At 27.6% G+C, this 12284-nt stretch overlaps 3 protein-coding genes and 1 long non-coding RNA gene across 5 annotated transcripts; 1 reads left to right on the top strand and 3 right to left on the bottom strand.

Moving 5' to 3' along the window:
- Window positions 1–316: 316 nt before the first annotated feature.
- Window positions 317–1935, bottom strand: LOC132950279 (peptidyl-prolyl cis-trans isomerase H). Of its 2 annotated transcripts, XM_061021637.1 has the most exons (6): window positions 1779–1935; window positions 1569–1692; window positions 1367–1489; window positions 855–1031; window positions 682–777; window positions 317–612 (listed from the first exon to the last, which is right to left on the bottom strand). In XM_061021637.1, exons 3-6 carry the CDS (start codon window positions 1448–1450, stop codon window positions 415–417), a joined length of 555 nt encoding a protein of 184 aa, XP_060877620.1. In that variant the 5' UTR covers window positions 1451–1489; window positions 1569–1692; window positions 1779–1935; the 3' UTR covers window positions 317–414. The 2 variants fall into 2 exon arrangements, with proteins under 2 accessions (XP_060877620.1, XP_060877621.1); XM_061021638.1 differs by having other exon boundaries at window positions 1561–1882.
- Window positions 1936–2433: 498 nt separating this feature from the next.
- Window positions 2434–8829, top strand: LOC132950682 (uncharacterized). The gene is made up of 4 exons (XR_009665231.1): window positions 2434–2742; window positions 4913–5185; window positions 8193–8425; window positions 8715–8829. It is a non-coding gene; the product is annotated as an uncharacterized LOC132950682 (long non-coding RNA).
- Window positions 4275–7309, bottom strand: LOC132950680 (uncharacterized). The gene is made up of 7 exons (XM_061022212.1): window positions 7212–7309; window positions 6617–6811; window positions 6437–6499; window positions 6301–6342; window positions 5247–5348; window positions 4868–5164; window positions 4275–4358 (listed from the first exon to the last, which is right to left on the bottom strand). Exons 1-6 carry the CDS (start codon window positions 7303–7305, stop codon window positions 4869–4871), a joined length of 792 nt encoding a protein of 263 aa, XP_060878195.1. The 5' UTR covers window positions 7306–7309; the 3' UTR covers window positions 4275–4358; window position 4868.
- LOC132950681 (uncharacterized) lies at window positions 8419–11878 on the bottom strand. The gene is made up of 3 exons (XM_061022213.1): window positions 10490–11878; window positions 9070–9229; window positions 8419–8946 (listed from the first exon to the last, which is right to left on the bottom strand). Exons 1-3 carry the CDS (start codon window positions 10626–10628, stop codon window positions 8703–8705), a joined length of 543 nt encoding a protein of 180 aa, XP_060878196.1. The 5' UTR covers window positions 10629–11878; the 3' UTR covers window positions 8419–8702.
- Between the last annotated feature and the right edge of the window lie 406 nt (window positions 11879–12284).

Here is a 12284-nt window from a genome sequence, read left to right on the forward strand (position 1 = left end):
ATAGCTAAAAATGCAAAATTAGTCAATTAGTCTGATTAAAGGAATCATGAAATACATTTTTAGTTAAGAAAACATTTTATACGATTAAAAGGAAAAAAATGCAGGTCATTAACTACCTATTTCATCCTATAATAATCTTATGAATCTATTGATTTCTTACTATGTGTATGTAAGTTTCTCATTCTCATTGCAATGCAATTGATAACCATTGAACCTATTCAAAAAAATTAAACATCTTATTTCACAGACTCTTTAATACTTGGGTTATGAGTTTTTGTCAAACTTTACAAAAATATTTACTAAATTTCTCACAGTATAAATTTGAAATATATATATATTTTTTAATATGCATTCATACAAATAAACATCATGTAATATGAGATGAAATATATATAAAAGTACAATTCATAACTTTTATAACTGTCCACACTGTGATATAACAATAGGTATTTTTGGTTTGTTGTTGGGACCAGTAGGAACATTTTCAATTTTTCTCATTACCAGCAACCCATCAATGACACGACCAAATACCACATGTTTTCCATCCAAAAAGTTGCAGTTTGCACAAGTAATAAAAAACTGACACCCGTTGGTATCTATACCACTGTTTGCCTATTGCGGAGAATATAAAATATAATTTATACATTTTATATAAAATTATAATACACACAATACACTTACCATTGATAAAAGTCCAGGTGCATCATGGTTAAGTTTAAAATTTTCATCTGAAAATGTATCTGCTCCGTATATACTCATAACCCCAGTTCCATCACCCTAAATAATTAAGAATTGTTATACAAAATATTGATTTATTCAAATGAAGTATTTATTATTTAAAAATTGAAACTTACATTTACAAAATCACCACCTTGTATCATGAAATCCTTAATTATTCTGTGAAAACAACATCCTTTATACCCGAATGGAATTCCATCTTTTTTGTGTTCACCAGTACAAAATTGACGAAAATTTTCACTAGTTTTAGGCACAATGTCAGCATACAATTCCATTATTAATCTACCAATTTCCTGTAAAAAACATCTATTAATTTGAAAGTAACACTTAAAATTTACTATTCAGTAGGTTTATCAATATACCTACTAAAAAACTTTTATAAAATTAGAATTTTATGGAAATCACAGACTATGTGATTTTTATTAATTTGACCATTTATCTCATGTTTTCATCAGACCTTAATTGCATAATTAATAATTGGGATGGGTTTTAAGAATAGAATATCAGACTTTAAAAATTAAAGGTAAATAATTTAAGTTAAAGTTATAAATATATTATAACTACCTATATGGCTGAATGTTATATTATTTAAATTATGCCCAGCAATCATAACAAAAAAGACACTTACCGTTCTTCCAACGGATATATCAAAGAATACAACAGGGTTCTGCGGATTTCTTAATTGACTTTGAATTTGGTTCCAGGTCGGCATGGTTTAACTTTTTTGGAAATACAAATTTGACTATTTAGGCTGTTCAAAATATTTCGTTGCAAAAACCAGTAAATTATTATTATAAAACGATGAACTAAATAATTATATACCTATTTACCTATTTAGTAATTACAATGTTAATACAAGTTTTGGAAGCCAATAACTATGGCATAACAACTAATAGAATAGTAATGGATTCCAAAACTGTTCAAAGTGGTCGTCCGTGTGTCGTAATCAAATTTCTGTCAAAATGAAACAAAATTTAATGATATTTAAAATTTAAATCCCGTGTATGATCTACTGTTTGTCTTATAAAGTAAAAACCTACTGGTAACTGGTAAGTTGTAGATTCGATTTATTTATTCAAGATAATAGATAGTTTAGATACTATATACTAAATTGCCGGGCGCACACCATAGACATAATATAAACAAATGGACAGCGCTTAGAGAGAGAAACCAGTGGACGAGGTCCGAGAGAGAAAGTACTATGCGTTTGGGTGACGTATCACCTAGATCCCCGTCCTACTAGATCCCCATGGTTATCTAGATCCCCTGTGGTCAACTAGATCCCCTGTGGTCAACTAGATCCTCGTGGGTCAATTAGTTCCCCTGTCAACTAAATCCCCTTGGGCCATCTAGATCCATATTATACGGTCTTTAAGATGGAAGCACGCCAAAAAGCCACCCGACAAATAACCACCCGACATAAGGCCACGAGATAACGACAAAAAACCATTCGACAAAACACCATCACCAAAATCCGACAAAATGCCATCCGACAAAAAACCATCGTACCACACTACCAACTGTAAATTTGCGAATGAAAATCGAACACTATTGAATCGTCAAACAGCCACTCGACAAATAACCACCCGCCATAAAGCCACTTGATAACGACAAAAGGTAATTCGACAAAAAACCATCATACCACACTACCAACCGTATAAATACGGTAACATTGTCATAAAATATCGACAAAATATCACTTAAATTAATTATCAAAATGAATTAAGTTTTTGGCGCTTGATTTGAACCACTAATCAGATAATAGATATTAAAATTTAAATCTTATGGGCCATGGCATAACGTTTTAAAATTTCACATTTTCACGATTCACGGATAAATGACACAAGTCACGTCGTTAATAATTTTCTTCAGTACTTCAAAATTTTCAAGTTACAAGTTGCGAATTATTGTTGATGATTATTAAATAATGTTCGATATATTTCAACATTAACACCAACTAAATTATAAAAAAAAACGATAAATCGAAACGTTTAAAACCAGAAAGTAAGTACTTCTAAATTCTGAAAGGAGCGAAGAATGTAGCAATGATTTTCCGATGTGTTTAATACTATTTTTTTTTGTCTGTAAACACCTTTCAGGGGTGCAGTAATATCTATAAAAACTAATATCGCATCGATTAAAATACATTTTGTACTGTATACTTTTCGGGTAGAAAGTGAATCTAGTTAGTATACTTTGGAGGGTAAAAAGTAAGACATTTTCAGTAATTTTCAAAGGGGATCGGGTTAAACAAAAAAAAAAAAATTATGAAAATTTAAATCTTTTAGTAATATATATTTTATTTTTTTGGTGTAACAGAAACTTGTAACAGTATATAAGTACTTTAAATTTCACCAAATGTTTATATGATCTTTATCCATACATCATAAAATTTTCAAAATATTTTGACTCTTAATGAGCTATTTGTAACAATCAGAAATTTACTTTCAATTATTGTTATTTACTAAAGGTATATATTAATATATTAATGGTTTATTCAACTTGCCAGTAAATAAAAATATTATTAGTTGATATTATTAGATGATACCGTTATATTATCTGATAAAAATATAGGTCCTTAATACAAAAACCAAGTGTTATTATAAAAAAAGTAAAATACTCGTTTGACAACAACTTATTAGAGTTAAATATATAAGTCAAAATATATTAGTTTTAATAATAACTCTAATGTTAATAACATTTAATTGATAATATAATAATTGAACAAAACCTTTGTCACAAAATATTTATAAAAAAAAAAAAAAAAAATTACAATAAACAAATAAAAAATAACATAACATAGGTATTACCTGAGTTAGGGCAATATGTTATACAGTTTTTATATAACTTAATTAGTAATTAATTACAATATTTAATATTTTAATGTAATTAAAATGTATTTTTAAGCTACATTATTTCATTTTATGAAACCTTAATATTCGTCAATTATTTTACATTTCTATATTATAGGTACTTATCAATAGATATAAAATTAATAAATAATCATGAGCTCAGAACTGTCGACTGATAAACAACTTACAACTAGATATAGAACTTCAAACCTTACGGCTTACAACAACTTTGAAGATATCAATAAATTAGTTATGATTGTACATTTGTACCTACAGTATAATTACACAAATAAATTTATATTTTATATATTACTTACACTTTTTGTTCATCAAAATATATTAGCATACTTATTTTTATTTAATACTATATAACATTGAATACATATAATTAATACAGTGTATTAGCTTAAAGAAAATCTTGGTCGCAAAATATTTAACTAAAAAAAAGATTATAATCAAAAGTAAGAATTAATGTTACCTTAGCTACATTTGAGTTGTTAGGGTAGTGATTTACAGTTTTTATATAACTCAATAAGTAATTATCTACGATATTTAAAATTGTATAGAAACTATATTATACATATTTAATTTCATATCAAACTATCAAAGATTTAAATAATTAGTAATTATAGTTATAATTTATAATAACATATTATAATTATAGCTTATATTTCAATATATAATAAAAATAATGACAAAAAATAAAATTAATGAAAAACAAATCTATTTAATCATCATGGAATTCTCTGAACCTGGAAAAATCAATACCTGCAAAATAACAAAATATATACATATATATATGTATATTCAATCTTATGAATACATACTAAATAAAAAATAATATTATAACAATCTTTTTTGAATTTAAACATGCAGGTAATATCAATATTATAAATTTGATTTATTTTGAAAAATATGCGTTTGTATTATAGTATTCGTTCAAATAAAAATGTCAGTCCCTAAAATGAAAAGTGAAATATATTATTATTATAAGTGAGTTTTAAGTACCTTTTAAGTTTGCAATAATATATTTTATATTTTACTAATGTTATTGTTATTTACAAACTACTGTGGAAATTAATTTTACTATATAATATATTTGAAATTATGTTTAATGCTTAAGTATTAAGGTAGTACTTATTTTTTAAGTTTCATCATAATATTCAAACAACATAATATGTATGTTTACTATTTTGTTTATTATCGGCATCTACTTTATGTATATTTTCTATTATTAAATTATTAGGTACCATCCATACCTTATTGTTGTTACCTACTTTAAAATATTTGTACGATTAATGTGGTTTCGATGTTACAAATAGGGCAACGGTTGTGGATTAAATTGCCCAAGCAATCTCTACACAAGCATTTGTGTCCACAAGGAATGCATGCGTGGCTGTTGACATTGCTTAAACAAATAACGCAGCAATCGGCGGGTCTTGGTTCAACTCCATTGATATCGAGAGGAACATGAGGGATGTTTTCCCTGTCTTGAGCCCTCCTCTGTTCCTCAATTTCCGCCATAGCAATGAACACCGGATCATCATCCTCTGCTAATACAAAATCAGGTTCATCTAGATTATAATAAAATACAGGTACTTAAAAAATAGGTTAGTAAATAAATAACATTTAAATTAATAATTATGGTATGGTTACCGTTAAAAATATTTAATGCATTATCCTGTTCTTCTGCCATCTCCCTTATGCGATTTTGTTGTTGTAAAATCAATTCTCTTAATTCATTTTGTCTATCAAAACCTAATGCAAAATTGAGTTTAATCTATATTTGCTTATAAAACATCTAATTTATAAAAAAAAATCATTAGGTAATGGTAAAAATAAAATTCCACATGAAACTAAATCTCTTTAAACCAAACATTTAATAAAACTAATAACTATACCTACATAATAATAATATAATAATGACTTCAATACATAATATTAGAGAGACTATAAGTATAAAATTAGCAACCGTTTATGAACACTTATGTCTTTATACCTACAGTTTTTATGTTAATAATACTAATTTGGATAGATGCAATTTGTGTGGGTAATTAGGTTACCAGTGAAGTATTTTTTAATTATATTTTTTATTTTATTATTTAAGTAACATCTGCCATCCAAAACATTTAATACAACAAATTAATATACAATGCTCGTAATAGGAATAGGTAGGCATTTGACGTATTTTCACGGGGGGGCCATGTGCATATTTGAGCAATTCTTAGCATATTTGTGAATATTTCGCATTTTTTTTTTTTAGTGCACTTAGAATGGTCGGAAAAATTTTATTTGAATAACATTCAAAAATATTTATTAAAATAAATTCGGTTTGGGTAGATAGTATAGGCACAAATAGCGCTTGAGATTTGGTGAGGCTGAAGCTTGAAAAGTCCTACTATTATAATATTAAAGAAGCTTAAAAAAAATCTAGAAAATATTTCGGAGGGCTGTTCAAATTGATGGTGGTAGCTTGGCCTCCAAATTCCTTCTTCCTATTTGTGCGTTTAGCAGCAGTAAAACTAATTTGTCACCTAGATTCTAGGTTGTACAATGAAATGAAAATCACAAGATAGGTACCTATGTGGTTGGTTTTATATTTGAACACCAAGTCTTTTTATTCCTATAGTTCACAATTGAACATATATTTGTAAGTACTTAAATGGTATTATTTTGAGTTCAAATATTTTAAATTTGATAAAAATCAAACCTCCAACAACGTTGTCTTCCACATTTACAGTAGGAATTTGTTCTGAAATGTTATTTAAACAAAATAATAATTAGATAATTGCATATTGTCATTGTGAACATTGCACTGTGAATATTTTAGTTATTTTTTTATTAACCTTCAATAGTTTCCACGATTTGGGGTGGAACAATTCCTACGTTCCCCACTCCACGCCTTCGTTCTAGAAATACAATTTTTTAATGTAAATATTGTATGTTAAGCAAAATGATTTCTTTTATTTACAGTCACTTGAAGATAACTAATTATTTTTTATTTATTTTAAATGTATATTTCATACCTGCATCATAAGCCAAATGCCCAGTGTAGAGGAGAAATTCTTTAACAGAAATCCTGCCCTGGGCCAACCGTTCAGTGGCTTCGCTGATTTTTTTATCGATTTGAACATAAGCTCGACGCCGGGCTCTTAGAGCTGGTCTGCTTTGCATCCTTTCATATCTTGTGCCATATTCTTGTTCAATTTTGACTAATGTTTCTATTGATATTATTCATTGAAGTATTATAATTTATTGCATTAGTTAGAAACTAGAGTGGATGAAGAGTATGTATATGACTTCCAACTGGTTTGGAAAAATATTCAACAATTAAGGAAGAATAAAGTACATTATTCAACATAATCATAATATTTTAAAAAACAGTGTGGTTATTGTCAATTGCATCTACCAGATAAGTTATATAAAAAGTTTAAAGTTACAAAAATTTACCAAGACTTTTTAAAAACTAACGTATTTATAAAAACAAATACATTTTTTAGATTGAAAATATTTTTTTGGAGTAATCAAAATAATGATTATACATATAAAATATTAAAATATAACTTTTATTAATGTAAATATGTTGATTTCATTATTTTAGTGATATTAAATTTAACTTACTGGTAAAATGCCAAATACCAGGACGTGGACTATTCATGATAGTGTTTAAATGGCGGTGAAATATCTCCTGGTCGTTGTTAGTTCTCCTTGGCATGCCATGTACACAAAAGGTTTCCGGTCCAACCCCTAATGTTAATTAATATTATTATGGATAAAGACTACTTAAGGTAGGGTTATAAACTTTGTTTAATTTTTGTAATTTTGTTAAAAAAAAATCTGTAACTGGTTTGACTGAATATGAACACTTAAACTTACAGAAAAAACAAAGTTACGATTTATTTTTATTGAATTACTTATGATTTAACTTTTAAAATTAGATACTTAGTAATCTCAATATATTCATTAATTTATAAGGGTTCATTAAAAGAATAAATTGTGACTAAATAGATATTAAAACTCAATTTTTATCATAATTTATTATTGAAATATGAAAATTGAAATGTTTACTATCTGTAAAATATATGTCTATTATAAAAATTGAATTTTGAAATTCTATTCGTAAGTGTAAAATGTAACTAATTATCTTAATAATCTCATATGTACTACCTATTTAAACAGTTTTAATTATTAAACAAATTTTAAAAATAAAATTATAGGTAAGTAAAACTAATTCTTTTAGAATAACTCACGTTCCATCCACTGATTTCTAAAATATGTAATGTATCTTTCTGCAACCTCAGTATTTGGAGAAAGCCTTGCCTCGTTGACCACCACTTCGAAGCCTTCAATTATCATGTTTGCCGGCAAAAGTGCAAGAGCTTTTGACATACGAAACATAGTATGCAGTGCATTGTCAGTCCTGTATACTTGTCTCCGTATGCCAAAGTCTCTTGCATTCTTTTCGAGTGCCTATTTATATAAAATAAAGTGTTTAAGAAACTTGTTTTAATTTTAATATTATTTAATCATTAAACTGCACAATTCCACAAATCAAAGTATCTAAATTTTATCTTACAGAATTAAAATTGTTACATTTTTTAGGAAATCATACTTGGGCCATATGGAACCAGCATTTCTGTAATCTGACTCTGGAAAAAACGTTGGTCAACGCATTGCTCAACCCTACTTCGTAGTCAGTGACAATGTTACTTGCACTAATCCCCGGAACACAAGTCTTAATATGGTCCAATACACTTGTGTACGCCATTTGAGTTTTTCGGGTCATTAATGCGTATGCAACGGGAAATGCCTGTTAAAATAAATAAAATAGTTAGGTATTTAGTTTATAAAAAATTGGTATAATGTATTAAAATATAGCATTAGGTATATGTATTAACGTTTAAACAAAGTTTACCTGGTCCATGTACATGGCCATAATTATCAACAGTTGTTCTGTTTGTGGAACAAGGGGCCTGCTTTTAAATGTGGCATCTATATGAAGTTCTCGAGCAGAAGTCAATAGGCTAAAAATTGTTTAAATTAAGATACATGTTGAATATACCGAGGAGTAGATTTATATTCTAACATTGTGTTCTTGATAGTTAAAATTAATTACTTTTCCAGGGATGGAGATATGAAAACGACTGCTGATCCAGCGTCAGGAGGACCCATGACGAACCCTCTGAACATTTCTCGTCCATTAGCAGTTTTGAATAAATGAACGTATCGAGCATCTACCAGATTACCTGCGTATTCCATAAGATCTCGTGGTATTTGTGGTTGTGCTGCAGCTCTAGTTCTCTCCATAGTTCTCAAAAGAGAAGTATACCCTAGGTGATGTTCTAACCCTTGTGTTCTAAACAGTTGATGTGTAAGATAAAAAAAAAAACAATAAATATGTGCAACATTTTTTTAAAAGTAAAAGTACTGCTTCTGCCACTTCATAATTGTTAAACGAAAAGACAAAATTACTACCTACCTTGATGTCTCTTCTTCATAAATCACCCGAAGTGGAGTACATTCTTCCACGCACCTTCGTAAAATACTCTGCTTTAAAGTCACTAGGGCTAAATAGTTCATGTCAGGGCCATGTGTAGTGTGAGTACGTTTCTCATACAATAAATTTTCCACGATGAGACCTTTAAGAAATTGGTAATACAGCTATTTGTAAGTCAATGTGCAAGACTTTTCCACAGAAATTATCATATTTATTACATTAGAAACCTATTTTAATAATTACAATTGGTGAGTGTATTTACTATTTAAATTAGGTGCCTGTAGACTCTTTCATTTTTTTCAAATTGAATTTATTAAAACCAACTATTTTAATGTAAATTAAATTATTTAAAAAAAATATTACATTACAATTATCATATATAGGTAGTACTAAATATTCCTAGTGTATTTTTCAACTCCAGAGAGTGAAACAGATACCTAGATATTGGCTATTACACTGCAGTCCTTTTAAAATAACAAAATAATATGCTGAATACTCGTAGGCGTAAATAGTGTTTGAAATTTAGGGGGGGGCTGTAGATCAGGTCTCTACTTATAAACTCTTATGATACTTTTGAATTATAGTAGTGAAATCATTAGTTTTTGGGGGCTACAGAAATTTCAAGGGGGGCGAAGCACCTCCAGACCCTCCCCCCCTATTTGCGCCTATGTAAATACTCTAACCTCCTAATTCAAGTTGTGAACTTGATTTCGTCCTAGTTCATTAAAATAATTACCAGTTGCAGGACAGTCTGTTTTAAAAATGTAGAACGGTTCTAGTACATTTAACTTTGTAAAAATATCCATTGCTAACGTGGACAATTTTACTATTTGAAATGAAGCCTTCAGTCGTGACGAATTCCATTATATAAATATTAACATCAATATTTAAATTTTACGTCATTATTTATTTAAAATATCAATTGTATGAAATTGTCAACGGATAGGAAACGAGTAAAAAAACGTGTCCTAAATAAGATTATCACCTCGGTAAAATATTTTTTTGACTTTTTTTCTAGTGTGGGACTTTTTTTACCAGGACTTTTACCGGGACTTTTTTTTTCCGATTACCAAAATATTAACATTATCAGTTTAGTATTCATATTATATAACTTATTTTATCAATATCTTGATTTTATTGTATAGATTTGTACAAAATTACAAAATACGCGGATTTTAAGAAAACTGTCAACCATTTTTAAAAAAGTGACTTAAGGTGACTTAATGAAACAAGGGGACTTTCAGACTTAATAAAAAAATTACTTTTAGTTGAAAAAATGACTTAGTGGCTATAGTTACAATCATTATAAAAAAAAAGGTGGATAAGTGGATGAATAATAATTTATTACCTATCTAATTCACTAAAAAAATGTTTTAAATATAATAAAATTTAGCATAAATACCGGTTGCAGAACAGTCTGTTTGTATACATTGCAATGATTTAGAATTTGTTCTTGTACATTTTATTTTGTAAAAATACCCATTGTTACAATGTACAATTTTACTGTTTGATCTATAGCCTTCAGTCGTGACGAATTCCATTATATAATTATTAAGTAGCTAATTTGAATTTAAATTAATTTAAATTTTTAAATATTATAGTGAATGGAGAGAAAACAAGAATAAAAATGAATAGGTCAATTCGGTTAAAACCTTAGAACACATAAACGTGAAATGACTAGATCTTAATCGCAAAGCTTGGTAAATTATATTTTTATATAATTATATATACAGTGGAACTTCTATAAGTGGAATTTTCGATAATTCCAAAGAATCCCATGCCCCCCGCATTTCAATGTTGGAACATATTACAATATGTGCGATTAATTTTCTAGATAATTAGAATTTCTCGATAAGTCTAAGTCATTTGTGTTGAATTTTGGCTTATAAGTTGAATTGTTTGATATACTGAAATACAATATATTATTATATAGTTCGTATGTAAAATTATGTAGGTACATACTTATTATAATAACGATACCTATTAGTAATCAAAAATCGATTAATTTTATCAATCTTTACGTAATACTTAAGAGACCGGATATACGGGTAGTGATTATAAATTTAACCTAGCCTAAATTTAAGAGGAACCTTGTATTAAATTTTCAAAGTTTTTGACCGATCAAAATCTTTTTTATCGACAATTACAGAAGAAAACAATTGATTAAAAATGTCAATATAGTTAAAAAATTATACTATTATGTAGGCAGTGGCGGCCATCCTAGAGTAGAGGTGTCTAGATGTGCTATTTATTAATTTAAAAAAAAAAATTAAGGAAAACCTGGGATTTTCACGCTAAATCGGTTTTCGACAAAATCGATTTTGGTTTTTGGTGTAACTTTAAAACAAATGACCGTTGATATATGAAATTATTTAAATAAATTAGCATTTTCTATAAACGATAAAATTTTGATTTGTTTCGACCCGTTTACGGACATTTTCAGTTTCAATTTTTTTTAGTTTTTATTTCTATGAATGTCAATAATATTTAATTTGTCGGGTAAAAAATCTTGAAAATTTAATACAAGACTCCTAATATATTGTTACAATGAAATTTGAATAATATTAAAAATCCAGTCACAATTTTTTTTATAAGGATTTAAAGTTCAAATGTTTATATATATGAAAAATATTTTGAGCTAGAAATTGATAAAAAAATTTTCTATTTATATTTAAGATTTGAAAATGTAATACAAGATTCCTCATAAGTTGGTCTACCTATGTAAAATGCTAAAAGAAACATTAGGTACAAGTTATAAATATCTTTACGATTATTTGTTTTTAATTTACAATAAAATACTGGTTTTTGTGAAAACTTTTTTCTCTAGTTTTTTAAAAAGTACTGAACATTTTTAATTACCTATTACTAATTTACTTCTCAAAGTACCTACCAGCTATATTTAGTTTCCTACCAGAAAAAATATTGAAGTTGATAATCAATGGTATTAGCTATTTACCATTATTATTACAGTGAAACCAGGATTTTTTTTAGGGGGGTGTTTTTTTCTTGTAATAAAATTTGACTTGTGAAGGATTTTACACTTACTATATACAATGTAGCCACAAATTGTTTTTATAAATTTCAATATGCGTTTAACCTCCAAATATTTATTTAAAATAAATTGTTTTACTTTTTTCATAAATAATTATAATGCAAAATGGTAAATGGACATTTCCCTCCCGGACTGTTTTCGGTCT

This window comes from Metopolophium dirhodum, chromosome 8 (assembly GCF_019925205.1).
Source record: "Metopolophium dirhodum isolate CAU chromosome 8, ASM1992520v1, whole genome shotgun sequence".
Classification (NCBI taxonomy): Eukaryota; Metazoa; Arthropoda; class Insecta; order Hemiptera; family Aphididae; genus Metopolophium; species Metopolophium dirhodum.

Excerpts from the sequence above, each read along its gene's own strand:
- LOC132950681 (XM_061022213.1), bottom strand. The coding sequence starts at position 10,628 with ATGGAATTCGTCACGACTGAAGGCTATAGATCAAACAGTAAAATTGTA. Across the intron at positions 9,230-10,489 it reads AACAGACTGTTCTGCAACCG|GTCTCATCGTGGAAAATTTA; the intron begins GTATTTATGCTA and ends AATTTCTTAAAG. Across the intron at positions 8,947-9,069 it reads TATGAAGAAGAGACATCAAG|AACACAAGGGTTAGAACATC; the intron begins GTAGGTAGTAAT and ends TCAACTGTTTAG.
- LOC132950279 (XM_061021637.1), bottom strand. The coding sequence starts at position 1,450 with ATGCCGACCTGGAACCAAATTCAAAGTCAATTAAGAAATCCGCAGAAC. Across the intron at positions 1,032-1,366 it reads ATATATCCGTTGGAAGAACG|GAAATTGGTAGATTAATAAT; the intron begins GTAAGTGTCTTT and ends TGTTTTTTACAG. Across the intron at positions 613-681 it reads CACCTGGACTTTTATCAATG|GCAAACAGTGGTATAGATAC; the intron begins GTAAGTGTATTG and ends TCTCCGCAATAG.
- LOC132950680 (XM_061022212.1), bottom strand. The coding sequence starts at position 7,305 with ATGCCAAGGAGAACTAACAACGACCAGGAGATATTTCACCGCCATTTA. Across the intron at positions 6,812-7,211 it reads TGGTATTTGGCATTTTACCA|AAACATTAGTCAAAATTGAA; the intron begins GTAAGTTAAATT and ends TAATATCAATAG. Across the intron at positions 6,343-6,436 it reads AATCGTGGAAACTATTGAAG|AACAAATTCCTACTGTAAAT; the intron begins GTTAATAAAAAA and ends ATAACATTTCAG.